Below are 16422 nucleotides of genomic sequence, written 5' to 3'. Positions count from 1 at the left end.
AAATTGGCAGTGGTAGAGCTTAAACTTGCAACTCTCTGATTGGTAGTACCTCAACCCCTGAGCTACCACTGCTAGATAATTATGTGGTCTTTAAAATACAGTCAGTTCCGAAGTAATAAAACCCTTGTGGAGTTGGTGAATAGCTAAAAGGTTAAAAAGTCTTTATGGTTAGAATATAAGAAAAGTACATTTATTCCAATATACCAAAAGAAAACAATGTAAATAAATTCCAAGTATTGGCGCCCCTTCACTTAGTTCTTTGTGTAGTTTCCCTTTGCCAACATTACAGCACAAAGTTTGGATAAACATGGAGAATACAGAGCAAGAAATCTGTTTGCACTCCTTAAGACAAAATTCAAATCCTCCAGACACCCTTCTTCTTTAGCTCATTCCACGTTTTCAGTGGGCCAGGGGTTGAGATAGCAGTTGCTAAATCTTAATTCTGTGGACAGTAAACCATTTTCATGTGAAAGTAGATAAATGTTGTTTACACTAGTACTTTACGTAGTTCCTATTGTCATTTATCCTAACAAGGTTCCCAGGGTCTATGGGAATTTGTGAAAGATATTAGTGTACAGTATAACCACACTTTATTTATCACTTTTTTGTCTTACTCAGCTGCAGAACCTAGTTTAAGTCATAAATCATCCATAATGTTGGCTCATTAACACCTAAACCCATTGCCTAATTCATAGGGTAAAAACATTTGTTTCATTTGTGTTTTTTTTATTTTCATATATTAATTAATTACTAATGTGATTTGGACTCTGTGTGACTTCATTTTATAGCTCATTAAAACAGGATGGCAACTGTGACTGCCCAAGTGTTCTTAAAAGTCAGAAACACTTAAGTAAATTAAGTAAAATATAAATGAAAATCTTCATTTTGCTTGGTGTTAATAATTATAACAAGTTACACATATACACATATAAATAATATTAATTAATAAATAAATAGTACTTAAAAAATTATGTGTGTATATATATATATACCGATCAGCCGTAACATTAAAACCACCTCCTTGTTTCTACACTCACTGTCCATTTTATCAGCCCCACTTACCATATAGAAGCACTTTGTAGTTCTACAATTACTGACTGTAGTCCATCTGTTTCTCTGCATGCTTTGTTAGCCTCCTTTCATGCTGTTCTTTAATGGTCAGGACTCTCCCAGGACCACTACAGAGCAGGTATTATTTGGGTGGTGGGTCATTCTCAGCACTGCAGTGACACTGACATGGTGGTGAAGGTGGTTTTAATGTTATATAATGTATAATGTTATATATACAGTGTATCACAAAAGTGAGTACACCCCTCACATTTCTGCAAATATTTTATTATATCTTTTCATGGGACAACACTATAGAAATAAAACTTGGATATAAGTTAGAGTAGTCAGTGTACAACTTGTATAGCAGAGTAGATTTACTGTCTTCTGAAAATAACTCAACACACAGCCATTAATGTCTAAATGGCTGGCAACATAAGTGAGTACACCCCACAGTGAACATGTCCAAATTGTGCCCAAAGTGTCAATATTTTGTGTGACCACCATTATTATCCAGCACTGCCTTAACCCTCCTGGGCATGGAATTCACCAGAGCTGCACAGGTTGCTACTGGAATCCTCTTCCACTCCTCCATGATGACATCACGGAGCTGGTGGATGTTAGACACCGTGAACTCCTCCACCTTCCACTTGAGGATGCGCCACAGGTGCTCAATTGGGTTTAGTCCATCACCTTTACCTTCAGCTTCCTCAGCAAGGCAGTTGTCATCTTGGAGGTTGTGTTTGGGGTCGTTATCCTGTTGGAAAACTGCCATGAGGCCCAGTTTTGGAAGGGAGGGGATCATGCTCTGTTTCAGAATGTCACAGTACATGTTGGAATTCATGTTTCCCTCAATGAACTGCAGCTCCCCAGTGCCAGCAACACTCATGCAGCCCAAGACCATGATGCTACCACCACCATGCTTGACTGTAGGCAAGATACAGTTGTCTTGGTACTTCTCACCAGGGCGCCGCCACACATGCTGGACACCATCTGAGCCAAACAAGTTTATCTTGGTCTCGTCAGACCACAGGGCATTCCAGTAATCCATGTTCTTGGACTGCTTATCTTCAGCAAACTGTTTGTGGGCTTTCTTGTGCGTCAGCTTCCTTCTGGGATGACGACCATGCAGACCGAGTTGATGCAGTGTGTGGCGTATGGTCTGAGCACTGACAGGCTGACCTCCCACGTCTTCAACCTCTGCAGCAATGCTGGCAGCACTCATGTGTCTATTTTTTAAAGCCAACCTCTGGATATGACGCCGAACACGTGGACTCAAATTCTCAGGCGAAGCCTGTTCCGAGCGGAACCTGTCCTGGAAAACCGCTGTATGACCTTGGCCACCATGCTGTAGCTCAGTTCCAGGGTGTTAGCAATCTTCTTATAGCCCAGGCCATCTTTGTGGAGAGCAACAATTCTATTTCTCACATCCTCAGAGAGTTCTTTGCCATGAGGTGCCATGTTGAATATCCAGTGGCCAGTATGAGAGAATTGTACCCAAAACACCAAATTTAACAGCCCTGCTCCCCATTTACACCTGGGACCTTGACACATGACACCAGGGAGGGACAACGACACATTTGGGCACAATTTGGACATGTTCACTGTGGGGTGTACTCACTTATGTTGCCAGCTATTTAGACATTAATGGCTGTGTGTTGAGTTATTTTCAGAAGACAGTAAATCTACACTGCTATACAAGCTGTACACTGACTACTCTAAGTTATATCCAAGTTTCATGTCTATAGTGTTGTCCCATGAAAAGATATAATGAAATATTTGCAGAAATGTGAGGGGTGTACTCACTTTTGTGATACACTGTATATACAGTGTATCACAAAAGTGAGTACACCCCTCACATTTCTGCAGATATTTAAGTATATCTTTTCATGGGACAACACTGACAAAATGACACTTTGACACAATGAAAAGTAGTCTGTGTGCAGCTTATATAACAGTGTAAATTTATTCTTCCCTCAAAATAACTCAATATACAGCCATTAATGTCTAAACCACCGGCAACAAAAGTGAGTACACCCCTAAGAGACTACACCCCTAAATGTCCAAATTGAGCACTGCTTGTCATTTTCCCTTCAAAATGTCATGTGATTTGTTAGTGTTACTAGGTCTCAGGTGTGCATAGGAAGCAGGTGTGTTCAATTTAGTAGTACAGCTCTCACACTCTCTCATACTGGTCACTGAAAGTTCCAACATGGCACCTCATGGCAAAGAACTCTCTGAGGATCTTAAAAGACGAATTGTTGCGCTACATGAAGATGGCCAAGGCTACAAGAAGATTGCCAACACCCTGAAACTGAGCTGCAGCACAGTGGCCAAGATCATCCAGCGTTTTAAAAGAGCAGGTTCCACTCAGAACAGACCTCGCGTTGGTCATCCAAAGAAGCTGAGTGCACGTGCTCAGCGTCACATCCAACTGCTGTCTTTGAAAGATAGGCGCAGGAGTGCTGTCAGCATTGCTGCAGAGATTGAAAAGGTGGGGGGTCAGCCTGTCAGTGCTCAGACCATATGCCGCACACTACATCAAATTGGTCTGCATGGCTGTCACCACAGAAGGAAGCCTCTTCTGAAGTCTCTACACAAGAAAGCCCGCAAACAGTTTGCTGAAGACATGTCAACAAAGGACATGGATTACTGGAACCATGTCCTATGGTCTGATGAGACCAAGATTAATTTGTTTGGTTCAGATGGTCTCAAGCATGTGTGGCGGCAATCAGGTGAGGAGTACAAAGATAAGTGTGTCATGCCTACAGTCAAGCATGGTGGTGGGAATGCCATGGTCTGGGGCTGCATGAGTGTAGCAGGTGTTGGGGAGTTACATTTCATTGAGGGACACATGAACTCCAATATGTACTGTGAAATACTGAAGCAGAGCATGATCCCCTCCCTCCGGAAACTGGGTCGCAGGGCAGTGTTCCAGCATGATAATGACCCCAAACACACCTCTAAGACGACCACTGCTTTATTGAAGAGGCTGAGGGTAAAGGTGATGGACTGGCCAAGCATGTCTCCAGACCTAAACCCAATACAACATCTTTGGGGCATCCTCAAGCGGAAGGTGGAGGAGCGCAAAGTCTCGAATATCCGCCAGCTCCGTGATGTCGTCATGGAGGAGTGGAAAAGCATTCCAGTGGCAACCTGTGAAGCTCTGGTAAACTCCATGCCCAGGAGAGTTAAGGCAGTTCTGGGAAATAATGGTGGCCACACAAAATATTGACACTTTAGGAACTTTCACTAAGGGGTGTACTCACTTTTGTTGCCGGTGGTTTAGACATTAATGGCTGTATATTGAGTTATTTTGAGGGAAGAATAAATTTACACTGTTATATAAGCTGCACACAGACTACTTTTCATTGTGTCAAAGTGTCATTTTGTCAGTGTTGTCCCATGAAAAGATATACTTCAATATCTGCAGAAATGTGAGGGGTGTACTCACTTTTGTGATACACAGTGTATCACAAAAGTGAGTACACCCCTCACATTTCTGCAGATATTTAAGTATATCTTTTCATGGGACAACACTGACAAAATGACACTTTGACACAATGAAAAGTAGTCTGTGTGCAGCTTATATAACAGTGTAAATTTTTTCTTCCCTCAAAATAACTCAATATACAGCCATTAATGTCTAAACCACCGGCAACAAAAGTGAGTACACCCCTTAGTGAAAGTTCCTGAAGTGTCAATATTTTGTGTGGCCACCATTATTTCCCAGAACTGCCTTAACTCTCCTGGGCATGGAGTTTACCAGAGCTTCACAGGTTGCCACTGGAATGCTTTTCCACTCCTCCATGACGACATCACGGAGCTGGTGGATATTCGAGACTTTGCGCTCCTCCACCTTCCGCTTGAGGATGCCCCAAAGATGTTCTATTGGGTTTAGGTCTGGAGACATGCTTGGCCAGTCCATCACCTTTACCCTCAGCCTCTTCAATAAAGCAGTGGTCGTCTTAGAGGTGTGTTTGGGGTCATTATCATGCTGGAACACTGCCCTGCGACCCAGTTTCCGGAGGGAGGGGATCATGCTCTGCTTCAGTATTTCACAGTACATATTGGAGTTCATGTGTCCCTCAATGAAATGTAACTCCCCAACACCTGCTGCACTCATGCAGCCCCAGACCATGGCATTCCCACCACCATGCTTGACTGTAGGCATGACACACTTATCTTTGTACTCCTCACCTGATTGCCGCCACACATGCTTGAGACCATCTGAACCAAACAAATTAATCTTGGTCTCATCAGACCATAGGACATGGTTCCAGTAATCCATGTCCTTTGTTGACATGTCTTCAGCAAACTGTTTGTGGGCTTTCTTGTGTAGAGACTTCAGAAGAGGCTTCCTTCTGGGGTGACAGCCATGCAGACCAATTTGATGTAGTGTGCGGCGTATGGTCTGAGCACTGACAGGCTGACCCCCCACCTTTTCAATCTCTGCAGCAATGCTGACAGCACTCCTGCGCCTATCTTTCAAAGACAGCAGTTGGATGTGACGCTGAGCACGTGCACTCAGCTTCTTTGGACGACCGACGCGAGGTCTGTTCTGAGTGGACCCTGCTCTTTTAAAACGCTGGATGATCTTGGCCACTGTGCTGCAGCTCAGTTTCAGGGTGTTGGCAATCTTCTTGTAGCCTTGGCCATCTTCATGTAGCGCAACAATTCATCTTTTAAGATCCTCAGAGAGTTCTTTGCCATGAGGTGCCATGTTGGAACTTTCAGTGACCACTATGAGAGAGTGTGAGAGCTGTACTACTAAATTGAACACACCTGCTCCCTATGCACACCTGAGACCTAGTAACACTAACGAGTCACATGACATTTTGGAGGGAAAATGACAAGCAGTGCTCAATTTGGACATTTAGGGGTGTAGTCTCTTAGGGGTGTACTCACTTTTGTTGCCGGTGGTTTAGACATTAATGGCTGTATATTGAGTTATTTTGAGGGAAGAATAAATTTACACTGTTATATAAGCTGCACACAGACTACTTTTCATTGTGTCAAAGTGTCATTTTGTCAGTGTTGTCCCATGAAAAGATATACTTAAATATCTGCAGAAATGTGAGGGGTGTACTCACTTTTGTGATACACTGTATATACAGTGCTCAGCATAAATGAGTACACCCCCTCTGAAAAGTAAGATTTTAATCAATATCTCACTGAACACAGGAACAATTTTCTAAATTTTGACAAGACTAAGTTTCATAGAACATTTCTTTAACCCATAACATAAAAGTAAGGTTAATAATATAACTTAGATTACAAAATATTCAGTTTTACTCAAATGAGTTGATGCAAAAATGAATACACCCCACATCAAAAAGTACTACATCTAGTATTTTGTATGACCACTATGATTTTTATGGACAGCATTAAGTCTTCTAGGCATGGCATGAACAAGTTGGCGACAAATTGCAACGTCTATCTTTTTCCATTCTTCAAGAATGACCTCTTTTAGAGCCTGGATGCTGGATGGAGAGTGATGCTCAACCTGTGTCTTCAGAATTCCCCGTAGGTGTTCGATTGGGTTCAGATCAGGAAACATACTGAATCACTTACACCCTGTTCTTCTTCAGAAATGCAACAGTGGCCTTAGATTTTCATGTTGGAAAAGTGCATGACAACCAAGGGCATGAAGTGATGGTAGCATCTTGTCCTTCAATATAGAGCAGCACATCTGTGAATTCATGATACCATCAATGAAATGCAGCTCCCCAACACCAGCAGCACTCATGCAGCCCCACATAAGGACACTGCCACCACCATGTTTCACTGTAGGCACCATGCATTCTTCTTTGTACTCCTCACCTTTGTGACGCCATACAGTTTGGAAGCCATCAGTTCCAAAAACATTTATCTTGGTCTCATCACTCCAGAGTATAGAGTCCCAGTAGTCTTCATCTTTTTCAGCATGGGCCCTGGCAAATTCTAGGCGGGCTTTTTTGTGCATGGGCTTCAGGAGAGGCTTCCTTCGTGGATGATACCCATGCATGCCATTCTTCTGCAGTGTACGCTGTACTGTGTCACGGGAAAAAGTCACCCCAGTTTGGCTTTTTACCTCTTTAGCTAACTGCAGTAAACTTGCATGGCGATTTTCTTCAACCCTTCTCATCAGAAGACGCTCCTGTTTGGGTGTTACCATCCGTGGATGGCCTGGACGTCTCTGTGAGATGGTTGCAGTTCCATCTTTGTAAAATTTTTGTATCACTTTTGCTATAGTATTCTGACTGATCAGTAAAGCTTTGCCAATCTTCTTTTAGCCTTCACCTTTCTTGTGTAAAGAAACAATTTTCTTTCTCAGGTCTCGTGACATTTCTCTTCCATGTGGTGCCACTGCTGACAGCATGAAATGGGATGGGGTTTTCTTTGTTAAGTAATGCCCTTTTAACTGTCAAGTGTCTGCTGGACACCTGTTTAATGAATAATTAGACTCACATGTGGTTAAATTCGTGTTAATTAGAATTTTGTAGTCTAAACTCCTAAGACTTTCATTGGGGTGTACTCATTTTTGCAACATGGTCTTGAATGAATTTGTTGAGAAAATAACTTTTTTGTGTGTACAAATGAACAAATCTTGTTTGCAATCAATGGCCCACATTTGTAGGAGTATTTTGTAGTATAGTACCCCATAGAAAATGTTGATTCTGTAAAGAAACTAAAGGTTTTCTGACAAATCTGTTGGGGTGTACTCATTTATGCTGAGCACTGTATATATATATATACCCATCTTAGTCAATGGTACAAAAACTCTCGTGCTGACTGTATGATCAGGTGATTTTAATAAACTGAAATTTTTATTATTTGATGGGTACTGGGGTTTAAGGTAAAGGATGAGTTAGTCACCTTCAGGTTGACCATGTTGACACTGTTTTTCGTGAACCAGGTACAGTGATGACCCCAAACTACCTTCGCTTGAGCATCAACGTGTCCCCCTGGTGCGACTGTAGCAGTAGCGGCAACAGCAAACAAGAGTGCGACAAGTTCTCTGAATTCTTCACCAACAACCGCTGCCTCCGTGAGTCCACCTGCTCTATTAAATTTAACACATCAGCTGGTTCACTCTGGCCTGACTGACAGCTCACTCAGCAGTCTCATGAGTCTCAGTCAGTCTTCTCATCTGTTGTACTACACTGTGTTTAATTGACAGCAGTCCTGCAGAACCACATGCACTGAGAACTGCTGTCTTAGTGCTTCCTTGTGATTAATCACCTGTAAATCTCATCTCTAAGCACTGTTTGAACCCAACTGTTTTGGTGAGAGACAGACCGCCAGCGGGATGACAAACAAACCACGCTTAAGTGGGGCGGTTTCTGAAGGCTTTGACAGAAAAAGGCAATAAAGCATTATTTGGGTGTCTGGAAAAAAGAAAAGTGGAAAAATAGATGTTATTTTGTCAGCCACTTATTCAACAATGTCTTGTTTAAATGGAGGAAATATGAGAAGATACACAGAAATGTAAAAATGGATCTGACTTCACAATTTTCAGGTCTTGGTTCAGACAGCTATGTCAGATCAGAAAGCCTCATTTATTATTTGGTTTTCTAAGATATCTATTTTTTCAGAATGAAGGTGTTTACCAAAGAGTTAAGTGTATTTAAGTCAGGTTTAAGTGATTTCTGCAACTGTTCTTTTGTGGTGACAAAATGATTAAAACACTTTTTTTTCCGAAAGAAATGTTTCTTTGGATTGGTGCCCTGTCTTGGGTATACCTGGATTGCACCCAGTGTTTAATGGTAAAACTAGACCTGTTGTGACCCTGACTAGTATAAAGCAGTTAGTAACTAAGGGGCTTTGTAGATAAGGTTCTAAACTCATGTTTGAGTCTTAGCTGAGCAATCAGCCTGGTCACGTGCTCTACAGGCTCAACTGCCAATGTCTGAATAAGAGAAGACCAGATGGGAATTCATCTCATTGCCATGTGGTTGTGGTGCCAGCACTAGCAGCAAAGGAATACAAATAATACTAGGAATCTGTTGTTGTTCTCTTAAATAAATAAAAACACTCCATATCAAAGTGTATATACAAGTAGAAGTACAAGTAAATGCAATTTTTGACTGGGAACTGTAACTTTTTGGGGGGTGGCACGGTGGCTAAGTGGGTAGCACTGGTGCCTCACAGCAAGAAGGTCCTGGGTTCGATTCCCGGGTTCGCAGTCCAGGTACTTTCTGTGCGGCGTTTGCATGTTCTCCTCGTGTCTGCGTGGGTTTCCTCCGGGAGCTCTGGTTTCCTCCCACAGTCCAAAAACATGCAGTCAGGTTAATTGGAGACACTGAATTGCCCTATAGGTGAATGTGTGTCTGCCCTGCGATGGACTGGCACCCCGTCGAGGGGTTGACTGTGTGTCTTGCGGCCATTATAAAGCTGGGATAGGCACCATTTTAAGTGAGTTTGCACCCTGCTCTAGCATTCCTGGAGGAAACTAAAAACAGCAACATCTTAGCTGTTAAGCAGTAGATCAGAAGCTCACAGAACAGGGGTTCTACGTGCTAGTGAACATAGCATTGCTGACCAAAGAATCGCTACCAAATGCTGAACTGCCTCTGGATGTTTGTCTAGAGCCTCAGGTATTGGAACCCATGTCTGTAAAACCACACACAATCATAAAAATGAACCATGCAAAGTATTTACTGGAATGGTGTAAAACAAACCCTAATGGGTTTAAATATGATCTCTGAAGTATTTTATCTCTTTCAGATTGTGTTGTGTCTCATGGTTGCTTTATAACCAAGACCAAAGGAAAGTCAAACAACCTTGTTGTTCCAGATATTTTAGCTACAATGCAGTGCTAAAAATGCTAATATTACCCAGCTTGTCTCATATGATTGATTACATTTAAGTTACAGGAAAGACGGTTTGAATATTTCTTTGTCAAACCATTCCTCTTTTTAGCATATAATAAATCTTCAGTGGAAAGATATTTTACATATTTTATCATTTAATCTTTAACCTCCTCTTTCTTTAAGAAAATATATTTGGCAAATCTCACAAATTAGAATTCTCAAACAAATAAAATGCATAAATCCGAGTCTCTTCAAATCACAGGAATATACCTAAAAACACACAACTTTCCTTATAAAATTATATAAATGCTGTACCAAGAACAACATGTGCAGCTATAGATTAATGAAGCATTGTGCCAGGAGGTGGACATTGCATTTCCAGAAGCAGCCATGCACAATGAAACTAAAATGCTTATCAGTCACAGTGTCTTTAAATATAGGGTGCTGTGCCTTTAGAAAGAAGAGACGTCATCTCAGAGGTCAAAGAGGGCTTCACCACTGGCACATCACACATCTGCTGCATTTACTCATGCAGACACTGTTGCATATTACAAAAATTTTAACGAGATGAGAACGTAGAACGACCTTTCAAGGTGGTTTTAAGAATAAGGTTGTTCAAAGGCATCTCTATTATAATGATTCTCCTTTTATTATATAAAATTACCCAGCACTCCTGAGGCTTGTACATTTAAACAGTAATGTTCCTGTCTCGAGACTGTGGATCTTTATCATCTTATCAGCTTAAGCACAGAATGGAGTGGACAAATCTATTCATATTAGCTCTGCATAAAACAAACTGAGATGAATGTAATTCTTTTGTTGCTGGGTATCTGTACGTGGCCAGCGTTTTAACTTCCATCTGGATCTGTGTGTGTAGGTAATGCTATCCAGGCATTCGGGAATGGTACAGATGTTGGAGTGTGGCAGCCTCAGCCACCCATCGCACCAACGTCTGCTCATTCTAGCACCCCTCAGAGAGGACGGGACAAGGCAACTAATGTTCTGGATGAGCGACCACTTTCTAATGAACTGGACCCCAGCGGTGATCACCACCTGTATAGTTTCTGCGGAAACCTGCAGGTAATATAGGACTAGAAATGTTCTTATAATACTTTCAAGCACTGTTATTACATTACATAAAATTTGCCCAGAGAAGGTGCAGAGAAAGTGCAGTTTTTTGTTGTTGTATAATTACTCCTGCCAGTAGCTGTCACTGTGTATCAGACAGAGGGGACATTAAGAAAGAGAGAAGAAGGAAGTTATTCTTTCATGAAATTACACCTACAAAATACAATGCTATTGAAATAAAAAAGGAGATAATAGAGAAATTTGAAAGTTATTGTTGTTTCTGGTAGATACAATGTATTATGGTGTATGGTACAGCACACGTACTGTACTGAAATGTGATGTGTGTTTATGTACAGTACAGTACTACTGTGTATTGTTGTCTATTATTGTTTATTACAGGAATGTCTATTCTATAATTTAAGATTTAAGGGCAAATATAGTTGTATTTATAACAAAAAAAGACCATTTAAGACATTAGAAAGGTTAGGTAAGGGGGTGGTTTGGGAAGTCTGGCACTAATTAATTCTATTTACATTATTTCTTATGGGAAAAATAGGTTTAACTAATGAACATTTTGACTTAAGAACAGCCCTTTGGAACCAATTAAATTCGTAAGTCAAGGGTCCACTGTATTGGGATATTTTGAGCATATAAGATGGGGGACCCACATTAATATAATTATTACAAAAAGAGACAGTGCTTTTAAGACACAGACTGACCAATGTCACTAAAAACCTACACACACCAATAACAGTGGTTTTTCACAGCTGACTCTCATACTTTACTGATATTATACTTTACTGATTGTGTATGATATTGTTCACTTGTCATTTTAAATTCACTGGTGAAATCGCTTCACATTTTGATTGATTGGTATGAGCCGTCAGAATGATCATATAATGATACCCCCTTTGGATATGAATAAAAGATGTTAAACTATCAAAACTGTCATGTCACAGCTAATTAACTGTTGCATTAAGACGAGGACCATCCTTTATCCAGAACTCTTCATCCATAACACTGCACACTTACACCAGCAAAACCTGAGATTCAACCCAAGCATGGCATATCACAAACTCATCATCTGCTTCAACTGCCTTTGCCAAGCCTGGTGGGCAGCTTTACACAGCTGAGAAATCCACACCAGGATACACCCATTCCCAGAATCTCGGTTTACGTACAGGGAGTACTGGACAATCAAGAGTTAAAGATTTCCAAATATGTCTGAGCAAATATCTGCTTGCCTAGAGCTTTACAGCTGAATCTGATTACGTTAAGATATAAACCCAATGCCTTTAGCACAGCTATTCATCATATTGTTTTAATAGTCATAATATGATTTAGTAGTGGGTACAGTTTCTTCAGTAGGATAGACCTCCGAGAAGACCATTAATCATTTTTGCCACAATCCTATTGCCTAGAATTACTTCCATTTTCAATTTTGCAGCAGGTTTGTGTTCTTAACTCTCAGAGGAATCGTTTTATCATGCAACTATCCAATGTGTATGAGGTGGGAACGGCGGGAGGGGGTATATACAGTATATCACAGTAAAGCTCTATAAAATGGCAATTATAATGCAGTGCTTTGTCACACAGTCTAATGCATACCACACAAACTAGATCAATTAAGCTGGAACCCAGACAGAGTTTACTGCAATTACATAATTGTGCAACTAGTTTACATTTTAGAGGGGCATTGCTCTGCAAGCCCCTTCTCTTACAAATCTCATAGGTCTCCTTCCTTGCCACTCAAAGTCTAAAAGGGCCAGCTGGACATAGAGTACCTTGTTATATGTTCAATAAAGGCTACCAGTTGGCTGATTAAACATCAGACTGTGTGGTGCCAAAGCTGTGTGGTGCCAAAACAGACCCAATAACATTATATCTCACTAATTAATGTGGCAGCAAACCCAGGAAATGCATGATTGATCAGTGAAATGCATGATTTATTAGTCAGGGCAAAATAGTTCAGGTTTTTTTTCTTTATTAAATGTTTTTTTTTTTCCAAAGTCCTGGCATTATATGGCCTTTACTGCTATTGTCAAATAACTATAACTGTTTCTACTTACGTTTCTGTATCTATTTTTTATTACCAACATCACTTGCCAATTTTGTTTAAAAATATTTTATATTGAAATACGTATAGACATTTCCCAACATAATAACATTTACACTATGCAGTAAGGTGATATAGAGAACATAAATAGTGTACATCATACATTTTTTTTTGGCAAATGGTAAAGCAAATGGAACACACAGAAACAATAATTGTTTGTGCTAATCCTTAAATTATTGAAAAGCAATTGAATTTTATCTAACTTATTTTTTCTCTGTCCCTCTATGTTTAGGCTCAGAAGTTAAAGATGAACATCACAGTGGATGCCCCATGTGTGGTAAGCAAAGCTCATACATGAATATATCTTAGGAGCATCAGTATTAACATGTAATATTTCAGTTACAATTATAAGTTAATAATAAATGTACACAATATTTACTTTCCTAACATGTCAGTCAATACATTTTAAATTGAACATAGTCTTACGTGATGTCACTCCAAGTTGGGTCGGCAACATGGCTAGATTTGGTGTAAATAAAAGAGGCACTTCATCTACAAGCTTTCTTAATTTTTTTAAGAAATTTCCTACTTAAACTGTTAGATCAATGCCAAACCATAATTTTTTTTTTTTCTAAATAATTATTTAAATACTGTATATTATAATAAGGTCTGGATTAAAGTATTTTCAGTTTCTATTAGCAATACATAGGTCAGTGTTAATTGTGTAGGTGGAGGAGTTCTAATTTTTCTTTACAAATGTGAATTTAAATGAAGGTATTCTTTTTATCAGTGCATAGGGAAACAAATCAAATAATTGCAATCGTCTGTTTTGAGCTAGTTAAAAAAAATAACAAGCTCTTTGTTTTGTGCTTTACAGGACCCACCCCTGATTGACCCAAGCAACTTTAATGCTATTGCAGGAAGTTCAGCCAAACTCATCAACTCGCTCGTCGTCCTCATTGTTGTTCAGCTTCTGCATTTGTAGCTTCCCAGTTCAGACTGCTCCTGTACCAGATATCATACATACACCCTTTTCCCCTGCAACTGTTTCTGTATGAAGTCTGACGTCTTGATGTGCTAGGCCACCTTTTTAAAGACTAATGGAAGTGCATTGCTGATGAACAAAACCAAAAGATGGTGTTAATGACGCAGACAGAAAAAGTCAATGGAAAAACTGATTAAGTAGACACCTTTGTTCAAATGTGCTCCCAGTGTGGTAAACTGTGTTGGAAATTACGTTTCATTTTGGTGCCAGGACACATTTATTAAGCAGATGGGTTTAAAAAAGAATTATTAGGTCCTTAAGATTATCCCCTCCCCACTGCAACAAGTCTCATTTGGTTAATGGGAGCAGACTTTACTATTTACAGATGTTCATTTCCTCAAAGTCGTGCGCTTATGATGTCCATGCTGCGGTTTGAATCCCACATCTCTCTGAAGAGCATCTGCCATCAAATCAGTCCATTACCTCTCTCAACATGAGCAGGACAAGTGTCCCCAGTGTGAATTCAGCATGATCTGCCTGATTCAGACTGAGCCTATGGATACAAGGATAAGACAGAAGAGAGTCAAGTATGTTAATATGGACCTTTCTGGTTGATTCATGATAAATGCTCGAGTGTCTATTTTGGGTACACCTGACTAAAGGATTATTATCATAGTCTTTATATTACATAAGCAAATTATATCATCTACATAAGTCATTCCTGTCAACTGAAATATCACTATAAACTGTTATAAAAGCTACTTTCTATTTGTTTGCACTCAGCAATTTTGATGTCAAGTTCACAACATCTAAATCGAGTCTGTGTTATGACACTTTCCTGGCTGGCTAATACATTTACATTTAAGACATTTAGCAGACATTTTTATTCAAAGCAACTTACGATTGTGACCAAATACAATGCAAGCCAATTGAGGGTTAAGGGCCTTGCTCAGGGGGCCCAACAGTGGAAAGTTGGCAGATGTACAGCTTGAACCAGCAACCCTCCATTTACTAATCCAGTACCTTAACTGCTGAGCTACCACTGCCTTATTAAAGAGCATAACTGGATTTGTAGCTAATTACATCAGATGTATAGTTAAAACAGAGGCAAACAAAATGTACTATTACATATCAGTAATATGCTTTCTTTTTATTAACTTAAAAATATATAAAGGTACACAAAGGAATCTAGTCTAATTTCTAAATGAACTTGTCTTTAACTTTAGACATTTTATTAAAAAGTACATTGTGATTCTTCAGTAAATGTTTACTAAAACTTGTTCAGTAAACCCAGAAGCAAAACACACTTAAAAGATGCACTACATGGCCTACAAGTATGTAAATACTTCTAACTGTTACCAAGTAAATATAATCAAATACATAAATTAAAATAGATGCTTTCAATATCATTCCAAGCTAAGTATGGAGGAATTCGAGTGGCCTGAATAGAGCCCTAAATAAAACCCCATTTAACAACCTTAGGGATAAATTTAATTGTCAATATCAAACCACACGATCTTGTTAAATATTATTGCCTGACCCCACAAATGCTCTTTGGATGCTCTGAAAACCCAACAAAAGTTTGTGTAAAGCCCTCCCAGTAGAATGGAGAATGTTGTTACAGCCAATACATAAAACATGGTCATTAATGTCATGGCAGTACTACATGTGGTTGTAAAAAAATAATGCCAGCTAAAATAAAAATCTGACTTTGCTTGGAGACTGAGAAAATCTCCCATAAATCCAGGTTTCATGTGGATGTTTCAGCCAGTGCAGAATGCACAACACACTGCGGAGGTTCTTTTGGAAATGCTTACCTTTGTTCAATTTTCCAATTAACCTCACTTGGCAGGCAAGCAATGTACTTGATCACATTACATTTGCATCGCTGAACAATCGCCCTTATACAGATCATATAAAAGAAGTGCTTTGTAGTTTTCTTGGCCAACGTTTCCTCACACAAGTACAAACAGAATACAGTCTTGAAATTTAGCTAAATTATTTAGCTACAACACTTGTAGACAGTGATTTCTCAGTTAAGTGCATGGTTAAGTCTTGCTTAAATCCTGACTGAAAAGCTTGGATGTTCATTCTACCAACTGTACTGGTGGAATAGTGGGTTCAATTCAACCATGCTAGTGTCTTGATGAAGGGGTACGTGGTACATGATAAGGATTGGCTCTGATGTAGAGAGAAAGTGGAAGGCACTGGAGGGAATACAGCAGTAAGGTAATGTAGATGTTTGGTAGATTAATAACAAGGTGTATGATTGAATACTGAGTCAGCTGAAAAAGTCTAAATATGATGAATCACTGATATCCCAGAAGTACACAGAGCTACAAATCCATTTCCATTGTTGTATTAATGCAACACATTGTGCAATTTTACTCAGATGTTATGTGAACGTGACCTTGTAAAAAGCCTTAATGGCACCTAAGATCTGTTTAAATGAACATTTATAAATGGCTATG

General features: G+C 39.7%; 1 protein-coding gene across 1 annotated transcript in view; it reads left to right on the top strand.

The window, feature by feature from the left end:
- Positions 1-13951, top strand: part of gfra1b (gdnf family receptor alpha 1b) — a 52440-nt gene extending 38489 nt beyond the window's left edge. The window contains exons 6-9 of the mRNA XM_063003745.1: positions 7946-8077; positions 10720-10922; positions 13259-13303; positions 13844-13951. Coding sequence (XP_062859815.1) covers positions 7946-8077; positions 10720-10922; positions 13259-13303; positions 13844-13951 — 488 coding nt within the window. The remainder of the gene's footprint in view (positions 1-7945; positions 8078-10719; positions 10923-13258; positions 13304-13843) is intronic.
- The last annotated feature ends 2471 nt before the right edge of the window (positions 13952-16422 follow it).

The sequence above is a fragment of the Trichomycterus rosablanca genome, chromosome 10 (genome assembly GCF_030014385.1).
Source record: "Trichomycterus rosablanca isolate fTriRos1 chromosome 10, fTriRos1.hap1, whole genome shotgun sequence".
NCBI lineage: Eukaryota > Metazoa > Chordata > Actinopteri > Siluriformes > Trichomycteridae > Trichomycterus > Trichomycterus rosablanca.
Note: the sequence above shows the minus strand (reverse complement) of the source record. Positions and strands in the feature narration are given on the sequence as shown.